This window comes from Zingiber officinale, chromosome 2B (genome assembly GCF_018446385.1).
Source record: "Zingiber officinale cultivar Zhangliang chromosome 2B, Zo_v1.1, whole genome shotgun sequence".
In the NCBI taxonomy this organism is placed as follows: Eukaryota; Viridiplantae; Streptophyta; class Magnoliopsida; order Zingiberales; family Zingiberaceae; genus Zingiber; species Zingiber officinale.
Genome location: NC_055989.1, coordinates 114260652 through 114279984, shown reverse-complemented (window position 1 = coordinate 114279984; position 19333 = coordinate 114260652). Strand labels below are relative to the sequence as shown.

The 19333-nt window shown below is 33.8% G+C and overlaps 2 protein-coding genes across 6 annotated transcripts in view; one reads left to right on the top strand and one right to left on the bottom strand.

The window, feature by feature from the left end:
- Window positions 1-4231, top strand: part of LOC122046855 (actin-related protein 3) — a 37624-nt gene extending 33393 nt beyond the window's left edge. For 3 of the 4 annotated variants that reach the window (XM_042607761.1, XM_042607762.1, XM_042607763.1), the window contains exons 7-10: window positions 2269-2379; window positions 2441-2563; window positions 2634-2732; window positions 3910-4231. In XM_042607761.1, coding sequence (XP_042463695.1) covers window positions 2269-2379; window positions 2441-2563; window positions 2634-2732; window positions 3910-3990 — 414 coding nt within the window. In that variant the 3' untranslated portion in view covers window positions 3991-4231. Of the gene's footprint in view, window positions 1-2268; window positions 2380-2440; window positions 2564-2633; window positions 2733-3909 lie in introns of those variants that run through there. The other variant, XR_006130407.1, reaches the window with a different exon arrangement.
- LOC122046856 (mitochondrial inner membrane protease ATP23-like) lies at window positions 4181-18301 on the bottom strand. Of its 2 annotated transcripts, none has more exons than XM_042607765.1 (6): window positions 18116-18301; window positions 17882-18008; window positions 17654-17778; window positions 15362-15499; window positions 15077-15160; window positions 4181-4607 (listed from the first exon to the last, which is right to left on the bottom strand). In XM_042607765.1, the coding sequence occupies exons 2-6, from the start codon at window positions 17973-17975 to the stop codon at window positions 4473-4475; spliced, it is 576 nt and encodes a 191-aa protein (XP_042463699.1). In that variant the 5' UTR covers window positions 17976-18008; window positions 18116-18301; the 3' UTR covers window positions 4181-4472. The 2 variants fall into 2 exon arrangements, with proteins under 2 accessions (XP_042463699.1, XP_042463698.1); XM_042607764.1 differs by having other exon boundaries at window positions 18111-18300.
- Between the last annotated feature and the right edge of the window lie 1032 nt (window positions 18302-19333).

Here is a 19333-nt window from a genome sequence, read left to right as displayed (position 1 = left end):
AAAAAGATTGGACAAAAAAAATTGAGCAAGGAAGACATATATAGAAGATGATGCGCACAAGATGAGAAAATAAAATAAGATGGAAGCAAAGAATCACATGTTACAAGTGTAATAAGAAATGACATATCAAAAGTGAATGCCTAAAATTGAATAGGAAAGAAAAGTAAGAAAAGGGAAAGAGAAAAAGTTACAACTACTTGGGATGATAACAAACATCAAGTCATCTGTTGATGAAGCCACCATAAAATTTTTCTCAGCAATTACACATGAAAAAGAAATCCTACTTGAAGGGGAAGATACTAGTGACGGTGAAAACGACTTCAATGTAAATGCCTTATCTAATGATGAATTTCTAGCTTAAGGAACTAACAAAGTTTGAGAATAAGATCAAGGCATATAGGAAGTATTGAAAGACTAAGGTAGATTCCTTTTATCTGACATGTGAACATGTTGAACAACTTGAACTTAAAAATGAAAATTGGAATTTTCAACTTTATGAGATGAAGACTATTCTAGAAAGGATTAACAAATGCTCCAAATATCTTGATATAATGTTACAAGGCTAAACGGTAGCAAATAATAAGGTTGGGTTAAAAACTAAAATAACAAGAAAGGACGACACATCTCTCATTATTAGGAGTTAACCAAAATGTCAAAAACACATCTTATACACCTTTCATGCATAGGGATGTCACTAGAGGAATTAAAGGTAGAACAATAGCTAAGGTATGGTTCCTTCCCATAGCTACCTCAATCTCACATATTGTATTATTCATGTTTCCTTCCCATAGCTACCTCAATCTCACATATTGTATTATTCATGTTTCCTTCCCATAGCTACCTCAATCTAATTATCTCAATATGAATATTACTGGTGGAATAGAAAAAAAAACCTTGTATCTTGAGTTTGATAATAATGATGATAATGACAATTAGCATCAAAACCTTGTTTTCTTAGAGTTGCATTACCATTCCACCTCGATGGTTAAAAATACCGATACACAGAAGTCATTTGGGCAACTTCTTAACATTCTATCGATTCTCAGCTTTTTAAATCAAATTAATTAATTTTCAAGTTTAAGTATCTCTAGCATGTAAATAAATAAATCTGAAATCCTATATTATGAAAAATTATTTGTTTCTCTATATTTTTAGGCTGAGGATGTGACCCATGAATTTGTTCTCAGACTAACTTGCATGTTGGAATGTCATAGTCCAGTAATGAAATGTATTTTGTCATTGAAAGACTAAAGCAAAAAAAAATGTAATTAGAAAATGGTGAAACTAATACAAGTTGTATAATAATCATCTGCATTATATCAACTGAAAGTTCGCATTATATTTGCTTCATGTATTCCTTTACATGGGTAGAGGCACAATGGGATGAATATTAGTGGACACCCAAGATTTTCAACCCATTTAATTTGGCATTTGCACTAATTAAATTGGCTCGGGACAAATTAGGGAGAATAGTTAAAACCCAGATGAGTGTTGATGGGTTTGAGTTCAAAGAATCGAGTAAAGAATACCTAAAAAAAATAGAAAATATGTAAATTAAAATTCCCAACCATTCATTTTTCTATTTGATAACTAGTGAAATTTTGGCAAGTACTCATAGGTATTCTACTCATTTATTCAGATATGGTTACCCCGATCTTTATATTATGGAACGGGTATGAGTTATCATAGGATAGATACAAATATAAAACATCTCAGTAGGTACGAGTAGGTAAAATTTTGTGGGTACTCTATCGGTTTCTCTTTACATAGAAGGGTCGATATGGGTATAGTATCCACTGCAAACTTTGTGGGTACCCTATTGATTGATATTTACATAGAAGGGTAGAGGCTAGTATCCATTGCTTGCAAACGCTTTCTCACAAGTCATCCATCCCAAGATGTGGAGCCCTCTTTGATTGTCTCTTCATATTGGGAACAGCCCAATGCATCTAAAAATAACTGCTTACCTGGTCGAGAAATGCCTACTTCACATAAGCCTTCAAAGGTTCCTACTCTCCCATATGAGACTAAGGATGGATGGAATTGATACTTCAACACAGTGCACAATTGCATAACAGCCATGCTTCAACACAAATACCTTTTAATATGTTATATAACACTCTATGTTGTGCATATGAGAATTCGCAGCAGCCTTGAGTAATACTGGTATCAGTATGTTTTAGTGCTCATTACACATTGTTATACGTAATGTTTGACATTTTCCTCTTTACAATGTGTTGATCTTCCTCTTATACTCGTATTTTGTAGATATTTTTTCATCCTGAGATTTATAGTAGTGATTTTATCAGTCCTTTACCTTCTGTCATTGACAAGTGCATCCAGTCGGCTCCAATTGACACTAGAAGAGCTTTGTACAAGGTTAGAATTGTCTTATCCATCTGTTCAAGCCTCTTCTTCCTGTAACTTCTTCTGTCCTCAGAATGTGGTGCTGTCAGGAGGATCAACCATGTTTAAGGACTTCAACAGGAGATTGCAACGAGATTTGAAAAAGATTGTCGACACTAGGATTTTAGCCTCTGCTGCCCAGCTTGAAGTTGTAAAAGTAGATATTTTTACATTCTTTTTCAAATACCTGTTCTCAAAACTGACTGCGCTTTATTATTCGTCTGCAGTCTCAGCCTATTCAAGTTAATGTTGTGAGCCATCCGATCCAGAGACATGCAGTTTGGTTTGGAGGTTCTATACTTGCCTCTACTCCTGAATTCTATGGGGTACTTATTTCTCCACCTCATTGTCTGGACTCTACTGCTGAATTTGGAGGCAATTTTTCAATGCTTCATAATTTCCTTTAATCCTAACCACAATATGGTCGCCCCCGGGGTTAGGGATAACGGTGCAGCGGTTAAGTCCTCCAAGTGGTTAATCAAACATCTAAGGATTAAATTTCAACTGCGGCGCACTGCAAAAATTTTCTTTGAGTGAGACAACCCTAAGATAGCTGGTCACTTGAATAGACCTCCGTGAGCGCTTTATCTGGTAGAAAATTTCTGTGAGAACAAACCGGTCACCTCTAAGATGTCACCTCTAAGATTAGTTAGTTCAAAGAATTGGATACTTAGATTTATATTTATTTAATCATCAAGCGTTGTCCTTTACTATATCATTATTTATATTTAAATAAATTTTATTTTATTTTATTATTATTATCAAGTCTTCGGTCTTTTTTTTCTCGTTTGATGTGTATATTTACTATAATTTCATATCATTTTACTGAAAAAAAAATGTGGAACCGCCACATCAGCGGCCCCCCTAGAGCCGGTCCCACGGATATGGAGGGAGGTAAATGCAGGTACACAGGTGGAAAGTGCATGGCGGAGACGTTAACCCCAGGCAGTGACACCCCGGGGATCGACCCCTGGACCTTTCAGCCACAGAACCATGCACTCCCCATCTGTGCTACGCCCTGGGGACAACTCATATCATTTTACTGAAGCATTTATTGATCGTATATCATCCTAACTTTCTCTGCTCAAGTCATAATCCAACATTTAGTTTTATATAACTTACTCGATTGGTATTTTATAAAAATCTCCTTTTAGCTTTTAGTTTGAGTTACTTCACAAAAATACCTCTCCTCTGCAATATGAAATATGAATAATAATAATAATAATAATAATAATAATAATAATAATAAATTCGTTACAAATCTCTAAAGAATTTTGACCGTTTTCTGTTTTGGTAGTTAATTTAGTGCAAGTGCATCAACAGGTGGAGATTTTTTTTATTTTATTTTTAAGCTTCCGTAAGGATCCTCTCTTTTCTGTTTTCATTTAAGCCTACCTGCGAGCCACAAATCAAAACGTAAAAGCCAAATTTCTTTGCTGCAAATTACATGCTTTGCTCGGTTGCAATCAAAGCTTTTTAATGGTACTTCGACCGATTGTGCAGGCTTGCCACACCAAAGCAGAATATGAAGAGTATGGAGCCAGCATTTGCAGAACTAATCCCGTCTTCAAAGGAATGTATTGAAATAAGAAAATTGTCACATTGATCAAAGTTAAAGCTGGCTTCTCGCTGCTAAGCAACTAGCGACGGCAAAATCACATCGCACGGTGTTTCTGTTCGAGTACCTCACATTTAAGGGCAATTTATCAATCATTTTCTTGCCAAATTCAAATAGTAGAGCAATTTCTTATCAAATTATACTGAAACAGTTGTATGAAGTATTGAGACTCAGTCACCTCCATTGCAAATAACAATTTCAATCCAACAGCTACATCCCAATTGATTAAAAGATTACATGAAAAATTACCATTCTCTTGCTTCTTATTCAGATGCTGAAGATGAAAAAAATGTGATTTGCAAAGAAGCAAAGGAAAATTCTGATGTAATTAAATAACCAAAACAAGGGAAACAACTCTTCATGTAAATGTAGTATCATCAACCTGCCCTCGTTGAGAAAAAAAAGGGAGGAAATAAATCTTCGCGCGCTGAAGTGAATCGCAGGTGAATTAAGGTGCCCTGTCAAATGGGGTAGTGTCATTGTAGCAGATGCCCCAAATTGCCTCAATGGCATCTTTTGCAGTGACATCCGAGCAGTGGGGATTGCTCTGAACCGACTTCAGAGACCGCCTTCGAACGCACTCCTTTAGCAAGACAAGAAAGCAAATATCAATATTACAATAGCCAGTCTGGAGCATATTGAAATTATCATTGAAGCAAATACAGCTTACGCATTTGGATGTGGTTTCAAGAATAGAATCGGCAGTTGACATACAAAACAGGTTTGTAGCACAAGAAAACAGAATTGCATACAAACACTATAATTTAGAGTCGGTTACTACCGAAGTATCTGGAGACTCTTGAAAGAATCAAGGGCAATACTACAAGTCTGCCATAGGAAGGGGTACCTCCAGTTTTAATGATCCTTCAAGCCCTTGTTTTTCTTCCTATATTCCCTACACGCTAGGAGCGCTTATAGACATGTGCTCTAGGTTCGACAAACGAAATACAGACATGTAACATCACTCAAATCCACATGTGAGAACCATTGTTGGGGCAAATTGAAAAGATACAACCATGCAGCATTCCAACATTGGCCCATAAAAAAGGGTCTAGCTACTACATGAAAGGGGACATTTTGGTTGGGTTAGCAGACTAGGGATGGTGAATCACCAAAGCTCTAGGTAATTCAAGGGCAAAAGTTAACCGCCAACACAGATCCTTCAATAGTTGTTTCCTCATTTCTCGCTACCTTGGCATGATCTATCGACTCTCCCTAAACTCTACATCAATCCTAAAATCCCATATCAACCTAAATTCTCAATCACTTTCTTTGTTACCTGAACAGCCTCTCAACCTCACTTTGGACCAATCACAGTTCAAACAAGCACAATCATTTTGACAGACTTCAAACTAACTTGACTGAGTTCCAAGCAGTTCGGCCAATTACAACTCACCTAGCTAATGTTTCCCCCAACTGAGGTCGAAGGTAGACCAAGAGTCTAGCATAAGTTTACTACACGAGTAATGGGGAGGGTGTTTTCTGGATAGATGGAGGCGGAAGAGGAAGGGCCAAAAGTTGATGCTAATGTGACGGATGATCTGAGAGTACGAAACTGATGGGTAACAAGAAGAATTCAAGCGCCTAAGGAAGAAAGAAAAGAAGGTTCCGAGATTGAGATAGAGGTGGTTTAAGGAACCGATGTGAAGAGAAAAGTCCAAGGTGATCAAAAGTGAAGAGCTTGGAGATTAGAACAACTTTCATCTTGGAAATCAAAAGGTGCAAGCCCCAAAGAACTTGAAGAATTCACTGAGTTTCTGAAGCTTAGTTTACGGGCAGTAGTCAGATAGCCCAAAGTGCAGATAGTTTGATGATGCTGAAGCAAGAGGGTGATAAAAATGCTTTTAAAATTTTTAAAGATTTTTATAAAGACGATTCTAATTCTACCGTCCTAATGACTGCCTTAAGTTATTTTAAGAATACATGGTCTTTTCATTATTTATAAGAGAAACACCATGGACTATGCTAGGATCTTAGAAACACAAGTGGATATGTTATTATGGACGATGTAATGCAAAATATGACAGTAGAGATGAAACCTCAAAGGGCCAGAGTCGAGGAGCATTCAGTAGCAGCAGAAACGTCCAAGAGAGTTTGATAAGCACCAACCTAAATGAGGACAAAAGGAATACCTTTGAATGTCCCATGGAATGAGGAACTTATGGAAACCAAGAATCGAATAGACCATTGCCTAAGATGCAACAGTTCAATGTGTTCCATAAGGATTGAACAAAATATTCTCAATATCATTGGGACCATGAGAATGATACACTTAAGATTTCAGATTAACGAGTCAATCAAGAGGAGGCATTTGCACAACTTTGCTAGTTCAAAGGAGGATGAAGCAACAAATATTTGATAATTAGAGAGCATCACTTAGAAGGGAAAAGCATAATGAGTCAAACTCCCATGCCCTGAAGAAGCATAGGATGAAGGAAAGCAGTAATGTTTTCCTTTTAGAGGGAAGGTCTTTACCGTCATCAAAGTGACACATCACTTCCTGGATCAATTCTTCCCGTAGTTTTCTTAGACAGGGAAGGCACAAGTTAGCTCAGCAAACTCCCTCCTTTCTCTCTCTATGTATCCCCCTCTCCCTTTTGATTCTTCTTCCCATGCGTTCATGATGTCACTGCTGATACCCCTCTCCGCACATAGTCAGCATCGGCCTCCCCTCTTCTACCTGCTCTCTCAATTTCCCTCTCGCTTTTGTCCTTTGGCAGGTAGCCATCGTCACTCAAAGTCAGCACAACCATCGCCACTGGAGAGCAATTATCATTGCAACTGTTTCCCCTTTTCCCTCTCTTTCCTTCTTTGCACACTGCGCTAACGCTTGTGTGCCGTATCATCATTGTATATACATTCTAGCACTGTCACCCACGCCTACAAGCCTTGTGTGTCGCCGTTGGATTGGTGCAAGTGTTTCGTATTATCAAATAGCATATTATGTTCTATCCATTAAGAAAATTGCAAGGTAAAAATTTGCTTTTATTATATTTCTATTTTAGGTTTATTTGAGTAATTATATTGGTATATTTAGTTTAGGATGAGAAATTAATAGTTGTTTATTAGTAGTAGGAATTGGATTCTTTAATTTATGTTTTAGGTAATTAGGCCAAGATTGGATCTATTATTGACCTTGAGTTTTAATAAATCATAGTTTTAATTAATTCTTAGATTTTTGTGTGATTATTGTACCTAGTAAAATTATTCCTTGGTTTGAGTTTTAGATGTTTACCTATTGTATGTTTGAAATGGCTAAAGTTATCCTTTGGTTTTTTGTTTCTTTTTATAATCCAGGCTCAACTAATCCTAGAGGTGGACGGTCTTCCCCCGGTTCGCCTACCAATAAATCCAGAAGCACAAGCGAATTCACGCCCAACACCCAACTTTCCAGATTTTGCTAAAGTTATCCTTTGTGCACTATATACCTCTTGTGCATGAATTAATAAGTAAAAAATATTATTTATACTGCTAATGATATTCTTTTTTTATTATATACATATCGGTGATCAATCAACATGGGGAGGGATTATTTTCATAGGATTAAGTTGATACTACAATTGCTCCTTGTTTGGTGTATATATATATATATATATATATATATATATATATATATTTATATATATATTTTGCTTTCCCTTCTATGCTATATGTGATTACGTGTATGCTTATATCATGCATATATTGACATTTGTATACTTGTGTTATAAACCTTTATCTAACCATTGCTGAAATATGGTTAAATTAATGCGACTTAAATGATGATTTACGATAGTCTCTCAAACTAACCATTGCTCAAATAACATAATTACATAATATGTGAACCCAAGGAGGATAATATTGAGTAGAAAGTCAAAGTGAAACGACAACAATTATAAATACTAAAAATAAATATTAAAAAATAAACCCTCTAAACTAGTGTTTACCCGTGTAGCTACACTCCCGCAACAACATGGCGCCATGGGTTGCCCTCATGATGGCAAAAGACGAATACGCTCGCCTCCAGCGCCCCTGCCAACCCGTCCAAGAGTCAACACAGAGGAGGTAAATCACAGGCGGCTACTAGCCTTTGGAATAGTGACTAGCACATAAGGGAGATATTTATCTCGACTTTGCTGAGATTCGAACCTCATATCTCATGGTGGCAACACCTCATGCGCTAGCCGCTAACAACAATAGTGTCATTTGATACTCAAAGTTGCCCTCATGCACTACTATATTGTTGTTTATCACTTATTAAGCCTTTAATCCATGTATGTATCAAATGACACTATCTTGAAGGGTGACTTTAATATTTATTTCTTAGTGGATTTATTAGTGAAAATAAAAGGTGATAGTGTAAAATGCATTTAATTGTGATAAAAGATGATGAAATTGAGTGAAATGACTTGTGATAAATAAATGGCGATAATTAAATGGATTTATTTGTGGAGAATAACTCATTAAGTAGTGTCAGCTATATGGATCCTTTTACGTCATTGATTTTTATCTCATATTATATCATTATTTATATTTAAATAAATTTTATTTTATTTTATTGTTGCAAATCAAGTCTTCTCTAGTTTTCATCTTTCTCATTTGATGTGCACATTTATCATAGTTTCACATAACCTAACTGGAGCATCTATTGGTCGTCTCCCACAATAAGTGCAACTCCGACTTTCTCTCTAATATTTTTATTTCTTATCTTGTTCATCATTGTATGTTCGCACATCCATCTTAGCATCCTGTTCTCTACAACTCTCATATTCTACTCATGTGCTCGAGTCAAAACCCAATATTTAACTCCATATAACATAGCAGATTTAATCGTCATTTTATAAAACTTTCTTTTTAATCTTAGAGGTACTTTACAACACTATCATTTCGGCATGCCTACTATTGTTTCACTGTCACTACAGCAACAATAAGATGCCATTGTGGTTACCACCATTGCCTCCTATTGTTGCTAATGCTTCTCTTCTCCAATAACATTAGGTTTTGAGTTTCAGGTAAGCTACTCGATCAATTTTCATCAAATCATATCAATTAGAGTCTTATTGCCTTTAATCATGTTGAAATTAGAAATGTATGAGAAGACTAGCAAGTTATTCACGTGCATTCACTTTGATCTCCTTTATAAAGATGTTCCATTTTTGCATAATATAATCATCATTATTTTCCCTTCTTTCATTATGTTCAAATGTATTTCCTTCTCTTTAATGTATGATATTTGTAAAGATGATAGTGGATGATAAATAGTTTAGGGTTTTTTCTTAAATATGAAAATGAGAAATTGTTGAAGGGGGTTTCTTGAGTTTGTTTCCTTCTCTTCTAGAGCATTGCAATTTAAATTTCTATTTTAAACCTCTTTGTTAGTGTTGGGTAACCCATAACTTATATATAAGGCATCACCTTAGTTGAATACCTAGTCAACTCGTATAAAAAAAATTGATTTAGTGCCCGTAGTTTATCTTCTTACCTTATCTTTGATATTATATCTGAATGTTGAGCTATGTTATATGGCGTTGAATGTTAGGCTATGACTCGAACACATGAGTAGATAAGTTGTAGAGATGAGGATATTAAGGTGGATGTGTGAACATACAAGGATGGGCAGACTAAGAAATAAGAGTATTAGAGAGAAAGTTGAAGTTGCATCTATTGAGGAAAAACTCCGAGAGACATTTAAAATAGTGTGAATATATACTTAGACGGTCAATAAATGCTCACTTTGGCGATGTGAAATTATAACAAATACACATGGAAGAGGAGGACCAAACAAAGATTTGGTTAGCAATAATAAAATAAGATAAAAATTTATTTAGGTATAGATGATAATATAGTAAGAGATATAGTCTAATGGCACAGAACGATCCACATAGCCAACCCCATCTAATGAGATAAGATTTGATTGTTGTTGTTGTTTGATATTATATCTGAGTTGTGACATATTTTCTCTTGATGTGTCCTAATAGATCTACCAATTAGAGGAGTCTAGAGTTGTCTTACAGCGAGCCGATTTGGATGTGCCTACTTGTTTCCAAAATTTATCTGGTGAATGATTTAATTTGATGAAATGGGCCAATGTGGATGTGCCTACTTGTTTCCAAAATTTATCTGGTGAATGATTTAATTTGATGAAATGGATACCATGAGTTTAGCTGTAACTTTATTAGAAGGGAAAAATTAGTTATATACCTTGTCTCCTTTTATCGCTTGACAGCTTCTCCTATATTGCTACTCTTTTATATTCTAGTTGTTTATCTATTTTGTTTATTCTCTATTAAAACTTATTGGTGAAAAGATAATTACCAAGAAATAACTCTAAACACACAAAACATGGAAATATAGGGTGGTCCCTTTAAGAGAATTTGAACTACCATGATCAATTAAATTACATGAGTAATTATGCTAAACTAATCAAATGATAGACAAATTATACAATAGAGTTTTGACTCTACATTCTGAAAGAGCTCCATGATAAACAAAATTAAGAAGATAGTGAATGCAGCTTTATACCATAGGGCTTCAGCTCCACACTCTATAACAGTTGCATAACTATTTACGATGAATTAAGAATCAAATAAATTTAGAGCATTAACTCTACAATAAAGATGGGCTCTTGGATCTTTTTGAGTGCTTGTAGGCTTTGGTTATTTTACATAAGATCTTTTCTCGCTAAATGGATTGCAGGTCATTCACTCCTTCTTAAGTAAAGTGCATTTCTAGTAGATTACGGGTGGTTCACTATACACAGCCACACACACATGATGCACTTTGTTGTGAGTGGATTGCAAATCATTCACTCCTATATACGATGTATTCTTATCAAGTGGATTATGAGTGATTCACCATCTATTTTATATTTATATATGATGTAGTCTCATATTAGGTGGATTGTAAATCGTTCACCTATATATATGATACATCTTTTGATGGGTAGATTATAGTTCATCAAGCCTCTTTATAAATTATGTTAATTCTTATGTAAAATAAAATAACTCTGTCCATGACGAACCAATTATAGCAGGTCTTAAGCCTGGATAAAAGAGGAGGATTGCGTTAAGTTGTCAACCAACGATAAAACTATGACAAATGTCCAATGAATTGATCTATTAAACTATTTTGCTAATGCTAGGTTGCTCTTCGGAAGGAACGCATTGCAGGGTTCGACTGTAACATCTTAGCAAGGACCGCTACATCTCCAAAACTCAGGTATAGTACTAAATATGCAAGAATTCGCATTGCAGGGTCCGACTGTAATGTATCAGCAATGACCGCTACATCTCCATGAGAACTTGGATGTAGTGTTAAATAGACAAGAGTTCTCACACCATATGTTGGATAAAAACAAATATGATAAGAAAACTAATAGTCTAAGATTTGGAACATGGAATATAAGAACCCTGTAAATCAATAGAGGTAGTAGATATGATGATTAGGAGAATAATTAGTATTTTGTAGGTACAAGACACAAAATGGGTAGGCGAGAAGACAAAGATAATAGAGAACTCGGGTTTTAAGTTATGATACACAGGAAAAAGCAAAGCAAAAATAGAGTGGGCATTATTGTAGATAGTTCGTTAAAGGATGAAATCGTAAGAGTAGTTAAAAAAGAAGATAGAATTATAACTCTTAAGATAATAGTAGCAAAAAAAACTATAAACATAATTAGCATATATGCACCGCAAGTATGATTAAATGAAGCTACTAAATCAAGGTTTTGGGACGACTTGGATGAAGTAATGCAAAATATTCTGTCAAATGAAATGATTTTAATATGAGGTGATCTAAATGAGCATGTCGGAGTAAAAAATGAGAAATTTGAGGGTACATGGGGATTATGGGTTTGGAATGAGAAATGAAGAAGGGAAAACTATATTAGATTTTGCAATAGCATATAACCTTATATTAGCTAATACATTTTTTAAGAAAAGAAAAGAACACTTAGTCATGTTCAAAAGTGGGAATAATAAATCGCAAATTGACTTTCTTATAGTTAGGAAAAAGAATACAAAAATTTATAAAGATTGTAAGGTCATCCCTTGAGAAAGCTTAACTATCCAACATAGGTTAGTAATGTTGGATATACGTTTCAAGTTTAGTATCAATAGAAAGAAAATATATACTATTCCTAGAATTAAGGGGTGGAAGTTAAAGGATGAGAAACAAAGTATATTTAAGAAAAAGTTAGGAGTATAAACATTAGGTGAAATATATAGTGACTCTAATATGAAATGAGATAAGATAGTATCAAAGTTGAACATAGTAGCTAAGAGTGTACTTGTTGAATCTTGGTGAGTCAAAGAGACATGCATCACTAAGTAAGAAATCTTGATGGTGAAATGAGAAAGTATAAGAGAAAGTGAATAAAAAAACGAACAGCTTATAAAGAATTATATATTTGTAAGAACGAGGAAAACTTAAAAATAATACACAATAGCCCAGAAACAGACTAAAAAGTAATGAATGAAGCAAAGAATGAAACTTTTGAACGATTATATCAAAAATTATATAAAAAAAAAAAAGGAAGAGACATTTATAAAATAGCTAAAGTGAGGAAAGGAAGACAATAAATCTTATCCAAATAAAATGTATTAAAAATGAATATAATAGGGTACTAAGTAAACGATGGAGAAATAAAAGAGCGATAGAAGAGGCATTTTCATCAACTTTTTAATGAAAGTTTAGGTGACCAACTTAACTTATGTAATTTAAGTAGGTCAAATGAATATAGAAATATAAATTTTTATCGTAGAATTCAAACTTTAGAAGTAGAACAATCTTTAAATGAGATGCATAATGAAAAAATCATTAGACCAGATGATATTCCGATAAAGGTATAAAAGTGCCTAGGAAAACAAGGTATTGAATGACTTACAAAATTATTTAACATAATATTGAAAATGAAAAAATGTCTGATCAATAGAGGGTAAGTACTCTAGTTTCCTTATATAAGAATAAGAGAGATGTACAAAATTGTACAAACTATAGGGGTATTAAACTAATGAGTCATACATGAAACTTTGAAAAAAAAAATAATAGAAAATAGATTAAAGAAGGAGACAACGATGATCGAAAATTAATTTAAGTTCATGCATGGAAGGTCGACAATAGAAGATATACATCTTCTTAAGTAATTAATTGAAAAATATTGAGAACAAAAATAAGATCTACACATGGTATTCATTGACTTATAAAAAGTTTATGATAGAGTCTCAAAAGAAATTATATGTAGAATTCTAGAAAAGACAGGTGTTAGCATCATATATTGAACTAATTAAGGATATGTACGAGAATGTAATAACCAAAGTAAAGACTCCAGGTGGAGTAACTAAAGCATTTCCAATAAAGAAAGAGTTATATCAAGAATCAGCTCTAAGTCCCTATCTTTTTACACTAATTATGGACGAACTCACTGCGCGCATTCAAGACACAGTTCCGTGGTGCATGTTGTTTGCAGATAATATTGTTTCAGTGGATGAAACACATGAAGGTGTAAATGCTAAACTAGAATCTTGGCGGGAAATACTAGAAGGGAAAGATTTTAGGCTTAGTAGAATAAAAATAGAATATATGAAATTTAAGTTTAGCAATATTAGACGAAATGAGACAATTGTTAACATAGGAGTTAACGAGTTGTCCGGAACCGAGAGGTTTAAATATTTAGGATCATTTTTACAAAATAATGAAGGATTGAGAGAGATGTCTTACATAGAATACAAATGGAGGAGAGCATCGAATGTTTTAGGACCGTAAAGTATCTCTAAAACTTAAAGGAAAGTTCTACAAAATCGCAATTAGACATGTTATGTTATATGAAAAGCTGAATGTTCAAGCACATAAGTAGAAGATGAAACTCGCAGAGACGAGGATGTTAAGGTGGATGTGTAGGCATACGAGGATGAACAGAATAAGAAATGAGAGCATTAGAGAGACTATTGAGGAAAAACTCTAAGAGACGCGTTTAAGATAGTATGGGTATGTACTTAGATGACCAATAAATGCTCCAGTTAGGTGAAGTGAAACTATGACAAACACATGTATCAAATGAGGAAGAAGAAGACAAAAATAGACTTAGTTAGCAACAATAAAATAAGATAAAATTTATTTAAATATAGACAATGATATAGTAGGAGATAGAGCTCAATGGTGAAAAAGGATCCATATAGCCGACCCACCTAGTGGGATAATGCTTGGTTGTTGTTGTGTATCATTGTAAACAAGGAAACATAGGGGACATAATGAAACTATTAAAAAAAAGAAATAAAAGAAGGATAATGAAAAATAATTACTAAAAAAATAAAAAGATTCAATGCACATCTTTTCTCACCCCACTTTATACTTATGTGATCACACCTTTTTCTTTTTCCTTTGACCTTCAGATTTGCATACTTGACGTGACCTTTAATGTTTGATAATATTTCAGGACGATCTTACAAAGATACTTGACGGCAATATTGGAAATGGTTCTTTTATTGTCTATTCATTTTATTTTCATAGATTGATGCTTTTGTGCATTTTGGTTTTGTTTTTTTTTTGTATTTCCTCATATGTACATGAGTCTAATTATGTCATCTTGTCCACATGGGTCTAGTTAAGTCGTGAGTCAAATATTAAATCAACATATTTTTATATTATTTAATAAATTTCAACGTTTACTATTGTTATAACCTTGTGCACCCTTAATAGTGTCATTCTGTGGGTATGATGCAGGGATGAATGTTGTCTTGAGCAAGGAGGCTTATCCCTTATATAGAAAGGGAACCTTTTGGGTTGTGACAACTTTAACAACTAAGCCATGTTGAAATAATTGACAAAGGTTGTCGTGTTTTAGAAATGTATGCATCTACAGATTGGTTTCCTTAGAATAATAAAAAGGTCGATGGAGAAAAAGGACAACATTGATTTTAGAAAGTCATTGCTTAATATCCCAGCATCCAAGCGACTGCAGTATACAGATGCGCAATTTCACAATATTCAAAAACAAATAGATCCTGTAAAATCCACTATAGTAGCTGTAATGACATATAACTATTTTTTGCAAGTTCTAGCGTAAGATAAACTCACTTGTTCATGACCTCGTATTTTTAAAAATCCACGTAACAACTCTCGCTTGTAATGGCAATCTCCACTCAGGTGATTAGCACGAATCTAGAAAAAAGAAGAATATCAATCACATGCAATATTTTAAGAAAACGCAGATCCTGAAAACTTGATGTAGAGATATTATTCATGTTGCAAAACAAACATTGTAAGAAATTGTGCTCTCACATTCTGATGCTCAGCAACTGATCAAATCTCATGAAGTTCACAAGTACAAGTCAGTAATTTTAGCACCCAGTAATATTGTACCTCAGAACAAGCATGATGAGCACAATTTGTCCAGTCCAAGTTTTTTGCCCGGCAATCATCATAGGCATGGATTAACTCGTGAATAATAACTTGATCTATCTCATTTTGGAAAGACATATGATTACAACAAATTGTTATCTGCAATACAAAAATAACAAAGATTAAATTAAGGTGGCACATGTAATACAGCTAAAAGTAAAAAGAATGTTGAGACAAAGTTATTAATTAATGTATAACTCATGCCATCCATTTAAATTACAAAGAAAAAGTGTAAGGATTTAAAGGAAAATTGTAAGTTCAAAAAGTACAACTTGGAATATCACCCAGTCAACCAAGATAATTATTAGAGCACATGTTTAATGAGTAAAATAACTACAGGTGGATATTTGGAAGATCTGCAGTATTTGCAAAAAAATAAAAAATCTTTCTACAAATCAAGTCCCAGCAACCATTACCAACACTAAAACAAAACAAGAACATCAAACGCAAAGTCAAGAATGAACTACTCTAGGAATTTTCACCAAGAGCACTGCATAAAATCTAAGAGCCATACTCCATTCTTACCAAATCATAGTGGTCCAGAACAAAAAGGCAATCAGTACACATTTCAATCTATCATATTTGCTAATTTTGTTACAAAACCTTGTATTACAGTTGGAATATTGGATGCAGAATGAATAGTCTTGTAGGATAGCTCCTACTAAACAACCTTTTTTATCATTCAGATAACAAAGAGAAGATGTTCTTCCATGCATTCACACCTTTGACGAATTTATATGTATACAATCCTACAGCCCAATTTGCATAAGAAATTTAAACCTTAGCTTTATTACCATTCTTGAATTTCTTGATCACAACTCGGAACAGAAGTGTATTGAAGACAACTAATACCAAGACCAATACAAGTTGGCAACAACAATTTGATCATGTCATCCAACATTTTTGCATGACTTTATATTGTATACATTCCCATAGATGTAATATATTAACTTTGGTATCAATTAGACTCTTAACACTCAAAAAGATATTCTTCAATGACTTGCTACAATAAGCTTATGGAATTAAAATTCATTATTTTAGCCTACCAAATTATGACAGTCTTCTAACAAGTGTTACTAAAACTCATCCAACTTTCCATAAGAAGTCTTCAACTTCGATGATTTTAGAATTTATCTTACTGAAGTTGTATATATATTAAAGTGAAAGGGAATACAATCATAATTCATTTTATTATTGTTGTCAATAAAGTTGCTGAAGGAGAGCATTGTCGTAACGGTAAAGTTATTACTTTGTAACTTAAAGGTCACGGGTTCGAATCCTGGAAACAGTCTCTTGCAAAAGCAAGATAACGCTGCTTATAATGGATCCTTCCCCGAGACTCCGCATGATGGGAGCTTCCTTTCAATAAAGTTGTTGTCGTGTGACCTTATGGTCACAGGTAAGTCGTGGAAACATCTTACAATGTAGGGTAAGACTGTGTACAATAGATCCAATGCAGTTCAACCCTTCCTCGGGACCCCATATTAACGGGAGCTTAATGCACTGGGCTAAAATGTTAAATGTCAATAAAGATGTATTTTTTTTTTGTAGCCTACAGTGAAGCCTCTCCAGCATTAAATATTTATCTAAATAAAATTTTGAGGATTTTCCACAACCAAAATAAGCTTTATTTTGGCATTTATATCAACCACGCATAACTAATGCACAATGAGAACTTTACTTTTGCTAGTTTTCCCTTTGTGAAATGACAATCATAGACTTCCAATGCTGGAAATAAAATTGAGTTCACAATGTAACCTCAACAAGAAATAAAATCAAGGCATGAGAAATACAACTGATATGACTCTACAATTGGGGGGAAAAATTGTGATTGTGTTTAAGGGGGAGGCATTGATCCAATAAATAGGTCATCATAAGCACAAAAAAGGTTTCTGGCGTCTAGCAGTGAGTGTAAACAAAATATTCTCCTCACTCAAATGAGTACAAATTTCCATGACTTATGATATCAGCCAAAAATTGGCTCATGCAACTCTAAAAGCCAAAGGCCTTCCCTTAGAAATTGGAAGTGAGTGACAGTAAATTGACCAGTAGCATTCAGGACTAGAACCCAAGATTAAACAATGCACTTAATAGAAATCAGTTAATTTGCACATCATAGCAATGCAGAATAATGCAATTTAGTATCATGAATACCAAAACACATCAATTGATGACGAAAAGTGCATGATATCTAGTGTCGCTGAAGAATGAAACGAAGTAAAAAATTCAAATTTTGTTTTAAATATAAGCTACCCCGCGGCCTCTGGAATAGCCACCTGCGGAGGTCTGTCCTTTGCATGTGATCCCCATGAGAAGGCGCCCCCACACGGGGCACCCAGCCTGTTCCATCTTCTCCCTCAGAAACCTCACCGTAGGATCTGATTGCAACGCCCACAAAAATTAACAATGAAACAAATTAACCCATTTGACCTTTGAATCACGAGATGAGCTTTCGCAATCGCTAGAGTGTGAAGAACTTACGTTGGAGGCTTTTGTTGATGCCATCGACGCATGCCTTGTACGACATGCTGCTTCCGGCGCCAGTGGAAGGCATGCCCTCCTCGGCACCGTCCATTACGCCTGATCACCGCCCTCCGATAACTTTCACCTGTTCAAGGAGACTCTGCGCTGTGAGCCACTGGCAGAACCAGGGGAAGGGGGGGAAAAACTCTTCTTTTTAAGTTTCTTAGAGCTGATAGATAAGAAGTACTTGACTGGCCCCGACTGCAACAACTATGGAAGGCTGGAGTGGCGCCGCTGCCCACCGGAGAGACGCCGCTGCCAACCGGAGAGATCCGAACATGCGCCGCCCGCTGGATGAAATTCCCTCGTTACTTTTTAAGGATTCTAAAAAATTAAATGAATAAATAAATAAACCCTAAGACCAACTCCAACCATGCCCTTTTACACTAAAATGATATAAAAGAGACACCAAGCTTATTCCAATGGAGACCCCAAATTTTACACCAAAATTATATTTAAAATATTTTTAAATATTATAAATTAATATTATTTAATTTAATTAAATTTATTAGGTAAATTTTATATATTATAAATTTATATTAGTTATTAACTTAAATAATTAATATTTAAAATATTTGTTATATTACTAAGATTATAAATATATTAAAATTTATAATATTAGTAATTTCATAACAAACACACAATTAAACATTTAAAATTTCAAAATACATCCATCATACAATTTAAAGATGCCACAAACACTAAACACACAATGTTTTGTGAAAATATTTTAAAAAATTATCTAAATTGTGTATGATGGTGTATTATCTTTAAATATTAAATATTAGTATGTTTATTAAATTATTTCTAACAAAATTACAAAATACTAATTTTAATTTTCTTATAACTAAAAACATAATATCATAAAAATTAGTTATCATGTACAATAAAATTTTTAATTTTAATAGTAAGTATTATCATAATAAAAATATTTAATAAATTAATATATATGTTAAATAATAAATTATAAGATGGAAAAATAGAATATTCTAAAAAATATTCCTTTTGGTGTAGGAATAGTGTGTATTGGTTGGAGTTGGAAACATTTTTGGTGCTCCAATGACACTAAAATGGTGTTAAAAGTGCACCAAAATGATGTTTGTGGTTGGAGTTGGTCTCTTGGGTTTATAATACATAAAAATATATATAATAATTATTATTATATTTTTTAAAAATGAGTCAAAATTTAAGTAAGTTCTGAATATAAATAAGTCGATGTTTATGGAGAATAAAAACATGAATTAAGTTAAATAATAAATAAGTTTATTAATCTGAAATAGGCTTAATATTTAATTTTTAAAATACATTTTAAAATTATTAATGGTATAACATGATGCAAACCCTAATTTTTATTGTAGCCTATGATTTTTTAAAATCTTCAATATTTTCTCCTTACACTAAATCAGAGAT

What these genes read in the sequence shown, in the direction of transcription:
- LOC122046856 (XM_042607765.1), bottom strand. Translation starts at nt 17,975, where the DNA reads ATGGACGGTGCCGAGGAGGGCATGCCTTCCACTGGCGCCGGAAGCAGC. An exon ending in CATCAACAAAAGCCTCCAAC is followed by an intron (nt 17,779 to 17,881) that starts GTAAGTTCTTCA and finishes CGTTGCAATCAG; the next exon opens with ATCCTACGGTGAGGTTTCTG. An exon ending in AAATACGAGGTCATGAACAA is followed by an intron (nt 4,608 to 15,076) that starts GTGAGTTTATCT and finishes GTCTTGCTAAAG; the next exon opens with GAGTGCGTTCGAAGGCGGTC.